At 35.8% G+C, this 15,213-nt stretch overlaps 2 protein-coding genes across 2 annotated transcripts; one reads left to right on the forward strand and one right to left on the reverse strand.

Moving 5' to 3' along the window:
- Nucleotides 1–125: 125 nt before the first annotated feature.
- LOC145910780 (uncharacterized) lies at nucleotides 126–14,573 on the forward strand. The gene is made up of 32 exons (XM_082997984.1): nucleotides 126–330; nucleotides 417–485; nucleotides 727–824; nucleotides 976–1,069; nucleotides 1,139–1,283; nucleotides 1,713–1,858; nucleotides 1,914–2,115; nucleotides 2,178–2,303; nucleotides 2,412–2,598; nucleotides 2,910–2,957; nucleotides 3,095–3,275; nucleotides 3,436–3,581; nucleotides 3,816–3,929; nucleotides 4,025–4,146; nucleotides 4,201–4,347; nucleotides 4,616–4,742; nucleotides 4,829–4,912; nucleotides 5,032–5,185; nucleotides 5,428–5,483; nucleotides 5,568–5,675; nucleotides 5,857–6,008; nucleotides 6,240–6,360; nucleotides 10,637–10,793; nucleotides 10,848–10,921; nucleotides 11,067–11,169; nucleotides 11,237–11,325; nucleotides 11,489–11,607; nucleotides 11,665–11,729; nucleotides 11,785–11,916; nucleotides 12,475–12,608; nucleotides 13,731–13,854; nucleotides 14,555–14,573. The coding sequence occupies exons 1-30, from the start codon at nucleotides 168–170 to the stop codon at nucleotides 12,588–12,590; spliced, it is 3,645 nt and encodes a 1,214-aa protein (XP_082854110.1). The 5' UTR covers nucleotides 126–167; the 3' UTR covers nucleotides 12,591–12,608; nucleotides 13,731–13,854; nucleotides 14,555–14,573.
- LOC145911228 (uncharacterized) lies at nucleotides 6,398–9,570 on the reverse strand. The gene has a single exon (XM_082998503.1). The coding sequence runs from the start codon at nucleotides 9,495–9,497 to the stop codon at nucleotides 6,627–6,629; it is 2,871 nt and encodes a 956-aa protein (XP_082854629.1). The 5' UTR covers nucleotides 9,498–9,570; the 3' UTR covers nucleotides 6,398–6,626.
- Nucleotides 14,574–15,213: the final 640 nt, after the last annotated feature.

Genomic DNA, 15,213 nt, shown 5'->3' on the forward strand with positions numbered 1-15,213 from the left:
TTAGATAAATGCACACATCAAATATATTTTAAAAGTTTTATACATGGTATACATCATACTTGTGTTAAGTTGTAAGTTTTTTTGAGTTATTTATTTTTGTTCTTTTTGCTTCCTCAGTTTTGTCTTCTTGCTGAGTTTTTTTTGTTTTAACTTGTTTCCTATAATTAATGCAAATTATGTCGGCTGGTCATTCAATTGACGTCATGAAAGATGTTGCAGCCCTTGGAATATCGGTTGAACGTGGAACATCAACTCGGGCTTGGGTAAAAGCCACTTACCTCTACATTGAACATTATGTTTTGCCTGTCATCCCTAAAGCACAACTGCAGGGTGAGCTTAACACATGTTGCATGGCTTGTTTTCAAAACAAACATTCCGTCAATAGGAAATTTGATTTTGAAAAAAATTGTTTGTAGGTAAATCCAGTGTTAAACAGGAGGTTGCTCGTCAGTTGTATAAGCAGTTGGTACGATATGATCACCCCGGTAAGATTTCACCATTTTTATATTTGTAAGGGATTTGCATGCCTGTATACTGGTGGTTATCAATTATTTTGAGATATACTGGACACTTAAAATTCATCTACTAAAAATTAACAGTTTTAAAAAGTACACTTTTATGTTAAAGTACCAATCAAAGGTTGTATGTTAAAATTATTTAGGAACTGATGGCATATAGGATTTGCAAAGTGGGCGTGACTTGACCATGTGTGTTGTTTTTGTTTAGATTCTTCAGTTGGAAAAATCCCAACAAAAAAGTCATGCTTATCCATTAAAAGATTAAAACGTCGTCACGCTTCACCAGTTCACAGTTGCATCCAACTGGTAAGTTCTATGTGAAGGTTAAAAATACTGAATTATTTTATTTAATGGTTTGACGATCTGACTTTACTCTAATGCTTATTATTTCTGCTAAAACTTTTAACACTAAACTTGACTGTATGTATACTTACCAGCTATTGACATTTTGTTTCAGAAAGACTACAGCATAAGTGGTTCGATATCAACTTGTACCTTTTGTGAGAACTGGGAATCCATACCCAGTCTACTCATTGGATATCTTGAATTCAGTATGTTTTAATTAGCACCAAATAGTCTGGCTTATAACTTAAAATAACGGCAATAAATATGCTTTTAAGCTTTAGATGAAAAATCCAGCTTAAGTTTCAAGGATTCTACAGGCAGTGTTACATGTGTGATGGCTGATATTGACTCCAAGTACTTCAACACCATTTGTCAAATTTCCTCCTGGAATTATATTACTTTCAGTGATGGCACATCTGGGTAACAATGTGTGCTTAACTATAAGTATAGATAGTATAGATATTGCTTAGTATATAGAAACTATATTTATATAGATTGATTAGTCTGTAGAAGCAATAAGTACATATAAAAGATGCTCATGCAGGCAAAATCAAATTTTCTGTGTTTGTAATAAACCTGTAAACAATATTAAACGTTCTTGTCAAATTATTAGCTTCCTATATTAATAAATTGGTGTTGCTGCTGGAAATACAATGGCCAGTAGAGGGCTACATTCTGGCATAATTATATGGCCAGATTAATAAAAACTCTACCTGGGTTTACTAACACCACAGACAATTGTTGTGGAGCCAAGCTTGTGTTGAAATTGGTGATTTCTACAAGTGTTTCCTATCTAAAATAGATTTTTATAAGTTTTGACTCTTTGAATATCAGACGTTTTTATTGCAGATATGTTGAAATGTTAAAACCACCAACAATTTTAATGTCACTGACTGACAACAGTTCATATCATGATTTGACAACTTTAAGTGTTGAAAAAATACTTAAAATGGAAGATACCGAATATGCAAAGATTGCAACTTGCAATGTTTCAGGTTTTTCTAAAGATCCATAGCTTTTTTCTCTATCAAATATATTTCAATTTTTTAGGTGTTATTTGTGACATCACAGATGCCCAAACTGTGCAATTGACACAGCATTATTCTGACTCTGAAAAGCAATATTCTTGTAAAAATTGTACAGCGCCACCAACTGAAAAGATTGCAATCTACATACAAGATATAACTCAATGCCCCAAACTTTTGTATGGTTATTCAGTTACAGTGACCTCTGTTTGCATTAAAAGCATAGGGTATGGCTGTTAACTCCATATCATAACATGTATAACCCTGCCTTGTATTTTGCTGTGTGCAGACTGAATCCTATTTTTCAAACAACTGTAAAGTCACAAATAAAAGTTTCTGGGAATTGCAAAAAGTTACTTAATTTGTACCGACAGAGGAAGGATTGTCCTACAGATGATATCACAAATGTTAAAAGGTATGTTATATGCCTCATTCATTATGTATTTTCTGCCCGGGACTATTGGTGCAGAAGTCATTTCATTAGCAAAATCCAAACATTATTATTATTTAAAATTGCTTTCAGACCAAGACTTGAAAAATACAGCAAAACATTTCTGCCTCTGTATATTGGAAGAATCTGCTCGTTCGAAAACTGTGATTTAGGGATTTTATTGTTGGAGGGCAATATATATGTTTTGTTAGAAAGTGATCCACCCTTGGGCCTTACAGTTGGTTCAGTTATTGCACTTAATAAGGTGCATGGTTGTAAGGTAAGAATCTTCATCACAACATATAAATGTTCACAAAAACGAAAATAATTTTGTAGATTTTGAGTTGAAGAGATTTCAGATTAACTTGATGTCATACAAATACCTTCTTACAACAACCTATAAAATAGTCAAAAGACTTACAAACTTAATTCTCTTGATTTGGCACTCTTTTAAAAAAGACTGACTTTTGCATTCAAAAATGCACACTAGCTTTCGCGAGTGCCCCTCGCTTCATCAGGTGTAAAGACTTACAGTGCTCTCTTGTAAAATTAGTATTGTGCTGCATGTTAACATTGTTGATGTTAATTCAGTGGGAAAATCTGACAGTATTGGTTTGCTGTAAGAAGACACATATGCAGGTGGACATCGCATTATGTACATAAACTTTCTGTTAGTAACTTTGTTTAAACAATTATGTTGGATATGTTTTTGTGAGATGGTATAACCTTGAAAACTGTGTTTTTTTAAGTTTATATTTTTTTATCCCAAAATAAAGATATTAGAATTCTCCACACAACCGTCTTTGCATCGATGTGTTTGTGATCCAAATTCATTGCTTCGTAAATGGGTTCAGGGACTTAACGTTCACCCTATAAAAACTGTTTCTTGGCACAAACTGGCAAAGTCAATAGTTGGATGCACACAGCAAGAAGATGAAACTGTTTTGGAAAAAAATAGTAAGGGCTGAAAATGTGGTTGGTTACAATTTTCCTTTTACTTTAACTAATGTTGACATTTTTTCTTCAAGTAGGTGTTTCCCCAAATGTTTATAGGCTAAATTGTAAATTGACAAAATGAACTTAAAAACAACAAATATTGTAAGTTTTGTGTCTGTAGTGAACAAGATCCTGCAGCAGGAATGGGTTTTTAACCTTCTTGCCTCCTGTGTTCCAAATACATGTCACCAAACTCAACTGAGTATGTGTGCAGTGGAAATAATGATGAGACAGCAATGTGAGCCATTCCAGTATGTTTCTATCAAAGTAAGAAAATATCAACAAGCTTCTTATATGTTAATCAAAATCGTTCTTCTGGCACTTAAGTTTCTGAAGTTATTTATTCGAAACTCACGTTTCGTCTGCCATCCGGCGAAAAATAACTTCAGAAACTTGAGTGCCAGAAGAACGATTTTGATTAATTAGTATGCCTGGCAGCAAAAATAGCAGTATATTCTTATATGTTGTTTATGTATTATTTGACAAACATGCAATTTTCAGGATGTCCATTCCAAAGTATTGGCACTGGCAAAGCAACACTTCTCCCTTGATAGTACTTTTTCTGATCCAGACCAGTGGAAGCATTTTCATGTTTCTTCAAAGCAACTGTTTCAAGTAAATTTGTTATTTCTACTTATTTGTCTTCACAAGTACCTACAATTTCCACCCAAATATAAATTAAATGTACAATCTCTAATGGTTTACCACAGGGCCTGGATGAAAACGTTATAATAATTGGGCAGTTACAACATTCCAGCACTGGAGTTTTGCAAATTTGTGATGGTGTATCAAACATTCCTTGTATTCTTTTACCTAAGTTGTGCAAAAAGATGTAAGTTTCAAATTCTTGAATATTCGTTTCACTAAAATCAAATTAAAAAAGCAGATCCGACGATCAATTTGCTGTTGATTATAATGTGCCAAGTACCAAGGAGGTCATGGGCTTGTTTCGATTGATCAAGTTCTTTGCAATTGTGGAACGAAGGTGGAAGGACAATGCTATAGAAGAACTGTTAAATGGCAAGGATGAATGGTATGTATGCGGAACAAAAGCTTGTGGTTGGTTTATTATTTTCAAAAAAAACCTTTGATAACATTTTTTATACTGACATTTTTTTGTGAATATCACATATATTGCTTGGCTGTTTGGTCAGCAAAGTCGTCTTATTGTCACACCAGCTGCACTGATGAGACCTTTTAGGTCGAAACAGTGGCCATCTGTCTGCAGCTTATACACAATTCATATTATTGGCTCCATATTGCTTATCATCACATATATTGTTTCTACAAATGTACAAAAGGACTTCAAGCAGCCAAGAAAGCCAGTTCAAATATTCAGTGTGTCTTGCATTATCTGTGGAAGAAAACTGTTTGGTGAAGAAACCTTTGGCAAACAAGAAGAATTCAAATTTAAAATCAAAACAAGATGTGAGAATAACTTCTGAATTTTGGCGTGCCTTTTTCAAGAATTGTTTTTATTCCCCTGATTTTTTTTGCACTATTTTTCATAAAAGGGTTCAACTTCTTCCAATACACTTGCGGAAAAAACAACTGAAGAAGTTTTGTTGTTTGTTACCCACAAGTCTGAACTACACAAGGTAAATTTATTGTCTAATCCATCTGCTGATTGTTTACTGCTGGAATTTTGTATTTTAGTGACAATCACCTAACTGTAGTATGAAGGAACAAGTACACACTGAATAAAATATGTTTTTAGATTAACACAAAACATGGATTCCAAATAACAGCATACAACTTCAACCTGGGTCATTACTTGGACAGCCATGTTGAGATTAGCGATGAAGCATCTTCTTGGTTCTGTTTTATCTTTCCTGGGACATTGTTACATCTTGAACTTCAACCTGAATCATGTAAAGTCAATATTCGATCTGCTTAAATCAGGGTTTCTTTACTGGGGAAGTACAAGGGGTCTGCACTGACCTATTAAGTGGGTCCATAGGACTTTCCTGTTTAGAAAACATAAATCATTCGATGATTTTATAACAGGACATGCTTAAAACAAACTACCTCGTTTGTTTAAATATGTGCACTTCCCTCAAGGGCTAAAAAAGTGTTTGTAAAAACTAAAATAAATATTTCTGTTGGTTTTTAGCATCTGAAAGGTCATTACCCAAGTGTGTGAAAGAGTGCCAAGTGAAAGTAATTAAGGTATCAGATGAGTGTACTTTGTTAATTTATTTTATATACTTTTTTGCTAGTAATCATGCCATATTTAAATTATGCTGTCTGCAGAATTCTTGTGATTTGCCATCAAATTACAACAGTAAAGAAGTGGAGGAGTTTTATGAAAAATCGTTGATAAAATGGAAGACTACTTTCTATGCAAATGGTTTACAAAAGGTGATGCTTTCATCTATAATTTGTTTATTTATTATTATTTCCATTGTCTTCAATATGATGGTGTAAATATATATTGGTTACAAGAACACTGTACATGTGAGTATAAAGAGACTGGCCCATATTGTTATTAACACTGTCATGTTAAAATAAGACTGTACATGTATTGTAACAATTTAAACAGGTTTACAAAGTTGAAAAACTACTTGCAAACACTCCAGCATCAAGGCTTGTGTCATTTCGTGCTGTGGTAATGCATAGAGTTCTGTATAAAGAGCAGATTTTGGAAATGTGCGATGACTTCAGTACTAGACTTGATTTGGTTGATCGAGCAAGGTGAGCTGGCATTTTGGGGTAATGTTTCATTATTTTTGTAAATTGATGTTTAAATTTTGATAATGATACATATGTAAGTCAAAAATCTAAATCACATTAATCATTACATGATAGTTATTTTAGCTTCTTAAAACTTAAAAATTAGCTTTTAAAATTTATTTATTGTTAAGGACAAGCTTTATTAGATCTTTACATTAATCTGTTTTTTGTTGAAGCAAAAATCTTTTTTAGTGATTCAAAAAACAAGCTTTCACTGTACATTGGTTCAAACTGTTCTGCATCTAAAGCATTTGGTTTAATTCCTGGCACAACTGCTTCATTTTATAGAGTCAAGCTCATCATCTCTAAGAAGGTAACACTACCTATGGAGCAGAAGTTGGTGATTTATCCAATTTATTTCATTGAGCAACATAGCTCTGACTAAAAACACACAGATATGTAAAAACTGTTAATTTGTTTGCACTATAATTGTAACAATATTTGGCAGTTAAATCAATGTAAAGCGTAAAATGTTTTTGTGGATGGCAAAAATGATAAATCTGACATCACTACAACTAAAAAAATTCTAACAACTAGTTCCAAACAGCATGCAATTTCTACATTTTAGTACTAGTTGTTTTAAAGTATGTTAAAAAATACAGACGGTGCATTTTCATGTGGCAAAGTGGCAATGATGCCAAGTTCATCTTCACATTTTGCATAGACTCGCACAATTCTGAGAAACTCGTCTGTACGACAGTTGTCACACACGTTCTGGCAAACCCTTATTGCATGTTTCGCAGCACTGTAACAATCTTTGTAATTACTGCAAGCAAATAACCCCCTTACAAGGGGTAACGCTGCTTTCATCTGCACATTTGCCTGTGGAGACCATTGGTTGTAAAACACAATGTTATGGGCACACTTTGCTTTCCTCAGTCCGTCTTTAAACAATTCTTCATCATACAGGACCATTGCAAACCTGTGATATAATGCAAAGTGGTTTGCATGCGTCAGATTTCTCTCTTTTTCACTCAAGATCTTTGCACAGTTTTTAGTCAATAATAGAAGTCGTTCTGCCTGCTTCAGATGCCCCAAAGCTGCGTTTTGGTTATTCTGGAGTTGCAAGTTATGGGATAAACCTGTCAGATTTGCAATAATCATTTCAATATCCATTTCTTCCAAGTTTGTGAAACTTGACTCAATAAAATGTTGGTTCACCCACATTGAGGCTTCCAAAACCATTCCTAGCTGTATTAGACACTGAATTTTTCTGCTGAAAAAGCTGAACTTGCCTTTCTGGATGAGAGCTGTTTGCACATATTGACAGTTGAGTGCTTTGTCAAAACAAGCCAGAGCCTCTTTGTACTTGTTTTGTTCGCATAAACTTTTACCCAAATTTATCAAGGCATACATAGTTGGTGGGTCGGACTCTGGCTTCACATGTAGTTTCATTCTCTGCTCCAACACCTTTTCAGCAATTTCTTGGACATTTGCATATTTTTTCAGGCGAATCAGACAGTTGCAATAAAGATGTAGTAATCTTGTGTAATAAGTGGAATCTTTGCCATCCACTTTTTTATTTATCGTTGCATTATAGGTTTGCTGAAACTTCACCAGTGCCTTTTCAAGGTTACCTTGATTATAGTAGCATTCACCTATGTTTATATCAACATAAAAACTTAACTGATTACCCTGTGTGCAATCTGCTGCTGTTTCCAAGTAATTGAGTGCCTCTGTATGTCTTGAAAGTCTCATTAAACATTGACCACCAAAAAGATAAAGACTGCAAGCAAGTTCTTTTGAACTTCCTGTTGTTGTTGTTATCGGCAAGTTTTCTTCGATGAGATCAAGACAGAAAGAATATTCTTCACCATCATACAAACCAATACAAAGAAACAAAAACATGGTTTCACATACTTCCAATTGTGGCACAATTTCCTTAACCATCTCTGCAGCAAGTTTACTTAACCCCAGATGATGAGCAATCATAATTGGAGTTTGATGGGGATCATGTTTAGGCATTTTATGGATATGTTCCAACTCAAAACAGTTTTCAACATGTTCTTGCAATGCTGCAGCGATACTCAAACTGTCAACAATTGCCCTTTTTCCAATGTCTGCCCCAAAATCTTCAATACAGGAAGGCAAGCCAATGATTTTTGTCATGTGGCGAATGTCATCTTGAGCAGATGCAGTGCTGTATGCTCGAAGTCTCATTTCACAAGCAATGGCCAAAGAAAATTGATATTCACCATAGGTTGTTTTGTCAATTTTTTGTTGCCTAAATAATTCATCAATTACTTCAAAGCAACTTTTTGACTTATTGTCATGCAAATAATAGGTGGCCAATGCTTGCACAAATAGTGAAGAACTTCTGTACACATATCTCTTGATATCAATCTTCCCGCTAACTTTGTAGTCAAGCAATGCAAACTGTTCCAAGTATCCTTGTACTTTTTCCTTTTGTTTCTCAACCAGAGTAACTCTTTCATTTATTTTTTCCGAAACCTTTTCATCAAACAGTTCGTGTAAATTTTTACAGCCATAGACAAAACAAGTTTTGGTCAAAACATCAGCCAAACAGTAGCCATTTTTCAAATCTTCTTCGGTATCCAAATACTTCACCATCTCACTAACTGGTTTGATCAGCTCAGTGATCCATGGCTTTTTCTCTGTTTTTGTTTGTCTTCCTAATGGATTCTTGCTAGCATGTGGAGCAAACCCATCAGGACAAATCCCACATGGAGTGTATTTATCATAAAACCAGTAATTTGTTTGGTTGTTTAAAAAGGGAATTTCCAAGAATGGAAGAATGGTTTCGCCCAATCGGACAAGAATCATTTGGAAAACTGTTGCAAACCACCTGAAATACTCTAGTACATTTTCATAATTATGTTTGAGCTGTATCCCTTCTTCCAAGACAATAATGTGTTCAAAGTCAGAGTATGGAGTAACTTCATTTCTGGCTAGAGATCCCATCCCAACCAGTGCAAAGTTACAAGGTGCTTCCCCCATAATGGTGGATGTATAATCAGCAATAAGTCTCATAATGCCTGTGTATTGATCTGTGACGTAACTCTGAACTTCTCTGACATATTTTACTCTTCTTTGCCATTCTTTTAAAAGATCTTCCCTATTTAATTTGTCAGCAATTGGTTTTCTACCAGCTAAATTATGTGTGGTTGTTTTTCTGAGTTCTTTAATTTTGAGTTTTGCTTCTTTAACAGCATCATCAACGGACAATGTGTCTAGGTTAGCAGCATTGGCCAAAGTTAAAATGTGCAAACACAAATCAGTGAGATCCTTTTTAATTTCTTCAACATTATCAGGTTCACGTAAAATAGCAGATGTCATCAAAGCAACTCTTTGAATGAGGCTGATCTTATCAGGACTCTTCTCTTTGTACACAAGCCCCAGTTGGTGCAAAAGTTTTGCTGATTCTCTCGGATTTGTTTCTTCTCCAAATTTGCACTGTTTTTTTAATTTCTGTGCTAATTCTTCTGTCATGGTGATTGGTATTATGAATCACCCACACAGTCTTTTATGGTATTTAGTAAGTTTATTCAGGCGTGTTGTTTTTGCCACTGAAAATTTTGAAAAGAGTTTTGTCACCAAGAGTTCATGCAACAATCTTACCACATATCTCATATTACACTTAGAAAAACTATGTTTCTATCAGAGGAAAAACTAACATACGATTAAAACAGTTTATATTCCAAACCACTTGACGTGTTTCATGGTATTGCATAACAAGGCTGGATTGCCTTACTCTGCAGGGCCTTACTTGGTGAACTCTACCTTTAGGTTTAAAATATACTTTACACAAATTCTTTGAGGAAAGCCTTGCTGCTTTATAACTACCAGCACTGTTAACCTTTCACTGTGGCAATTTCTTTCCAAACAAGTCTAACCAACTATGAAATGCCCATGCGGTGAAAACAGTTCCCCATTTTACCATGTGGTTGCGTGCTTGATTGCACGTCACTTCATTACAGTTCCACAACCTTCCACATGACTGCAAAACAATTGTGTCCCTGAAATATCAACATATTTTGTAAAACATTACTAAATATTGGAAAGCTGCGGACTGGGTGTGTACACTTACTGTTTTAACCTGTATGTCTGCTGTCAACAGCTGCACTGTGCTAGCTTTTACTCTAGCGGGCACACTAATTTCCACTTTGTGGTACCTTTCGGTCAACGTCGATCCGTTTGGTACCCTATACTGAGTACTGAGACCTTGCAGGTCGAAAACAGTGTGTGTACACACCCTGTCTGCAGCTTTTCAATATTATGGCTTTTTTGCACATATATCACTAAATATTGCTAATTGCTTATTTTGTTCACACAGTACAGCATGATTTAAGTCTGGGCTTAAACAAAGGAACAAAATATTTATTTTTATATATCTCGTGTGCTATTGTGGGTAAAATCTGTAATATGTAAAGTAGGTGAAAGTATTCATAACTTTCGTCAAAAATATCTTTATTATAAAAAATCAAGAGAAAAAAGGCAATATTCCATATGACTTGTGTTGTTACATATTGTCAGCGTATTCTGTTGGTGTATGATGAGATATTATCATAAATGTTTGTTTAAAGAGTTATGTAAATAGTGCATGCAATATCATTGATACCATTTTGTAGGGTCATGTTTATTGCAAGTTCACTCCAACCTCGTTCTTCATAATCGAATCATACGAACTATCTGAAGAAGATGCAGATACACAAGATGTGGAAGTTAACAAGGAAATGTCCACAGAAACTTCCAACACATCTACGAAAGTTGCTAATCAAGAAATTGGTCTGTTTAAATGTCAAGATATTGATTAGTTACAATTATCATGCTGTTATGCAGGAACAACTTACCTGTTTGACGTTTATTGTGAAGACAATGTGAATGTCAAAGATATTTCAACAATTAGACTGAAGGTGGTACAAACACACACTTGTGTACAAAAGTTTTAACGTAAACATACACATATGTCGTTTATACAATGCATTTTTTCTTGAAAACAAGTAATTACTTATCCTAGTGTGTCAGAATGTAACGACAGACGTTTCTTTTACGTCACAGGGACACGTGACTCGTTTGCTCAACGTTCAACTTCAGGTTGTATGCGCCGCATGTGGGCGCCAAAGGCAGCTGCACTGCGGATGTCCCTTGTTCGTTAAATCGGGTGAGTGTAATGTAACCCTCCGAACACACAGTTGTTTCCGAAAAACATTTTCATGCTTTGGTTTCAGAATCCACCGCTTCTCGTTGCTATGAAAACGTTGAAGGATTCGAAGTTAGTTTGGAGGCGAAAGCGATGATATCGGATGGCACGGGCAGGGTGAGTGGGTCGAAATATTTACCTTTGCCCAAACCAACAAGTGCTTCATGTTATCGTGTTAAGTTCCAGTAGTGATTACACGGGTTGTGCTTCAGTTTATGAACCAAATTATTAAAGTTATTTTGGTGTTTTAAATGTTCACCCGATGTTTTCGCCTTTCCAGGCAATACTGAAGTTTACAAATCGACACCACGACCACTTCTGCACTTTGCTCAACATCGCAGAACAAGAGTGGCGTGACGTCATTACCCTATTACGTCACTCCGTGTCGGGATGTGTCAGGTAAAACTGCATCACTCACGTTAAAACAAAATACTAATTTAATAAATTTGGACACAGTTACGATTGTGACGTCAGCGACCGTCGCAACCTCCCAGGGAAAAGTTTGCCTCCAAAAAGTAAAGGTAAACTACGTCACGCATTTGTGATGTCATAATCACTTGTTTCTGTTCGTTGCAGTCGAACGAATCGCTCATTGCTTGTTTGATGACGTCAACAGAAGGTGTTTTTGGCCGCGCGACATAATTGTTAGGAAACAACCAGATTTCGTTCAAACAAAATCAAAAGGCGAAACTCAAGAGATTGTTCAAGGTGGGGGGCAAAGGGTTTTGGTTGAAAGTCGTTCGTTTCTTTAAGCATGAAACTGCTAATCGGCACAAACAAATTTACGCGATGTCTAAACTGTTCACGTCAACGCAAATGCGTTGGAATATAAAAAAAACTGCATCATTCGACAAGGATCGTTTCACTAAATAATCGCATTGTTTTCCCATCTGAGGGTCGCAAAGTTCTATTAGTTTGGCCGCCATGAATGTCATCGTATGGATAGATCGACTGTAATGTCCACAATTCGTATGAAGTGACCTTTATTTTCAACGTTATATCCCAGGTGGGAAAATTACTCACTCTACATTTGTAAAAATATACGTCAGTGGTGAAAAATACCGTGTGTACCTCACCAATCGATTTATTACAAAATGCCATGTGAGCTGAAAAATTTTGGGAAACACTGTTTTAGCGCGTTCCTGTCCAACATAAACTTTCACGACAGAATCTTCACAAAAAGGGTGACCTTTGTTGCCATTGCACTGATTGTACGATTTTCAAATGCTTGGCCGTTTTTTCAGCTCTTAAAAACGATTTTACCAGATACCGGTGACGCCAGATTCAGAATTGGAACCATTCCAGCAGATGACGCGGAAGAAACGTCACAAAGAAGTCTTTCATTACGTCACATCAAGTTTCATTGTGTTCAAGTTTTATGAGTGCGGCTTCGATTAAAGGTGAACACACAGTCCTTAATTATTGCAAATTTTGATCCAGTTCAATTCCTACTTCTTAGTTCAGCGATTCTTAACTGTCTGGGTTGTTCACTAACACAAATATTGGAAATGTTAAACTGTTATGTCCAAGTGATGCCCCTCCCCTTAAAGAAATAACACACAATGTCATGTACCGGTGATTTTGCCTTTTTTTTCCAAGTGTGCTTGTCTTGACCAAGTGCTTTTGACCTTCGAGCTATGGTGTTTTGTTTTAAGTTTAAACTTTACATCAAGGATTTCCGTAATATTGTGAGGCATTGTAGAGTACATGTGTTTCCTCCAAAGGGCATAAACGGTTGGGAACTACCGTCTGATTTAGTAAACGTGTTAGTGGTAAACAAATGGTTTCGAGTATTTTGTATCATGGTCAATTGCTTAAATTTCAAAAAGTTATTTTCTATGATACTGTGATAAAACCGCGCTTTAAAACATGCAAATGTTCGGCATGGAATACTATATAGGCAACTGTGCATAGACATACTGAAATCCCACAGACTAACACGGTGCTTGAAACAATGCACACACAGTACGATGTGCATATTAAGACGTAGCGGCGTACGCAGGAAGTATTAAACGCGTTGCTCTAAATTGTTCGTTTGTTCGGGTTTACCAAGATGTATTCATTGATACTGTATTGTGGTCGTTTAAATGGCACACACATACATACACACACACACACACACACGCACACAGACATACTCTGTTTGCGAAAGAACAAAACGGCATCACCCGCTAAATGCCTCAATAAAATATTATGACAACACTGAATTGTGATTCGCCAAAACAAAACAACTTTATTAAGTTCATTATTGGTTTTTATTACGCTTTAAAATTGAATGTGGGCTTGAAACGGATTTGAAACGGAAGACTAATATTGTGCCAACAATTTTTGGGGCGTGGTAATTTACTCAAAAATAATACCAGTTTACGTTTAGAATTAGGAATTGATATCTTTCAGAAACAGAACGCGACATGATCGGGCTTTGGATTTCTAATTAATTTTATGCAAACGATTTTATCAAACTCGTAACTTCATTTCGCGATTCTGTGGCCAAATTTATATATTGCTTCGGGTTCCTGTAGACAACAGAACAACAACAACGCAAAAGAGGAAAGAAACTCCGATCTACACGGGGAGGACCTCGTTGTACAGTCGGTCGTTTTGTGCGACTGGTTATCGGATGTGCCCTAATGAAATCATCAAAAGGTAACGTTTCCGTTTTGCTCCGATCGTACACCCACTGCTTGTTTGTTCGATAGCTGCTTGTTCTTCGTGCGGCCACGACGGCACAATAAGCAGCATATAATGTTTACTCTAGTTTTTACTGCAGTGATCTCCTGTGCTATTTCTGGTGTGCTCAATACAGACAATACAGGCTACTTACGCGATAAGTTGGTACAATTGTTGAGAATACGGAGGGTGCATTTAGACATTGCTTGATTTTAGTGCAGTTGCATGATTAAACGGAGGTCGTGGTATAAGATACATTGCTTGATTTGAGTTGTGTTTGGCACCCGATGTTCAGCGCACTTTTGTTATGTTGCAAGTCACCATTCCGCATTAGTTTTTTAAGTCATGTTTCGCACATGACAAGGCGGGATCGCCCCATATCGAAAGCCCTTACACTGACATCGCAGTCAAGGCATTGTAACCTAGCTGAATTAAAACCAAATCAAAGAATCGAAAATTAAAGTTGTCATTTGCATAGGTGTCTCGCGAGTAAATTTTGGACAAAATGATTGTTTTATTTGTTGAAAGTGTAAGTTAAGTCGTAGGCATTGTTATAGCTTGTACATCGGCAAACCGTTAGAAAGCGTCAAATTCTGTGTTCACCAAATAACTTCACTAAACACTTGGCCCTTCTTGGTCTTTACAACGTATTATGATTCTTTGCATATCTTAACAGCAGGTTGGCGAATAAACTGAAACCTATTTCTGGATCTGACTTCTTTGTAAAACATTGAAAAAGAAAGTGTGGAACGATGTGGAGGACTGCAGGACTTTTCCTTGGTTGTCTGGCCCTGGTATTTTCTCATCTTGGAGGTTGGCAATTGTTATATATGAAAGAAAAGTTTTCATTCGTGTTCCGTCCAAGCAATTAAAATACTTTTCCACTTTTTGTGTGTATTTTTTTTGGGGGGGGGAATTTTAGTAATTCAATACTATTTTAAACTCTTAAGTTAATCAATTTCTTACAAAATACCAAAAACCTATAGTTAGGTCAGAACGTTTTAACCCACCTTCCAAATCGAACCTTTGATAAACAAACTTTGTTTTTTTCTTAGACATTAAACTGTTTTCTTCTTTTCTAGGTGTTGAAAGTGAAAGAGTCAAAAGAGGAATCGCTGGATTCGACCCCATCGGCGATGGTAATTCCCCTTTTCTGATAATTGTGGGTTATATCTTGTAAAAAATGTGGGTTGAAGGTAAATTTGGGAGGTTATGTTTGGGACGATTGTGTAATTACTGTAATATTACAAAGGTGGCATAAACACCGCAATATTGCTATTCTTGCTGCCAGGCATAGTAAATTAACAAGAATTGATCTTGTTTCAAAACTTATGA

Source organism: Ascidia mentula, chromosome 8 (assembly GCF_947561715.1).
Source record: "Ascidia mentula chromosome 8, kaAscMent1.1, whole genome shotgun sequence".
NCBI lineage: Eukaryota > Metazoa > Chordata > Ascidiacea > Phlebobranchia > Ascidiidae > Ascidia > Ascidia mentula.

Coding starts and splice junctions, on each gene's coding strand:
- LOC145910780 (XM_082997984.1), top strand. CDS start 168: ATGCAAATTATGTCGGCTGGTCATTCAATTGACGTCATGAAAGATGTT. Junction 2,116..2,177: donor GTTTGCATTAAAAGCATAGG/GTATGGCTGTTA, acceptor TGCTGTGTGCAG/ACTGAATCCTATTTTTCAAA. Junction 2,599..2,909: donor ATAAGGTGCATGGTTGTAAG/GTAAGAATCTTC, acceptor ATGTTAATTCAG/TGGGAAAATCTGACAGTATT.
- LOC145911228 (XM_082998503.1), bottom strand. CDS start 9,497: ATGACAGAAGAATTAGCACAGAAATTAAAAAAACAGTGCAAATTTGGA.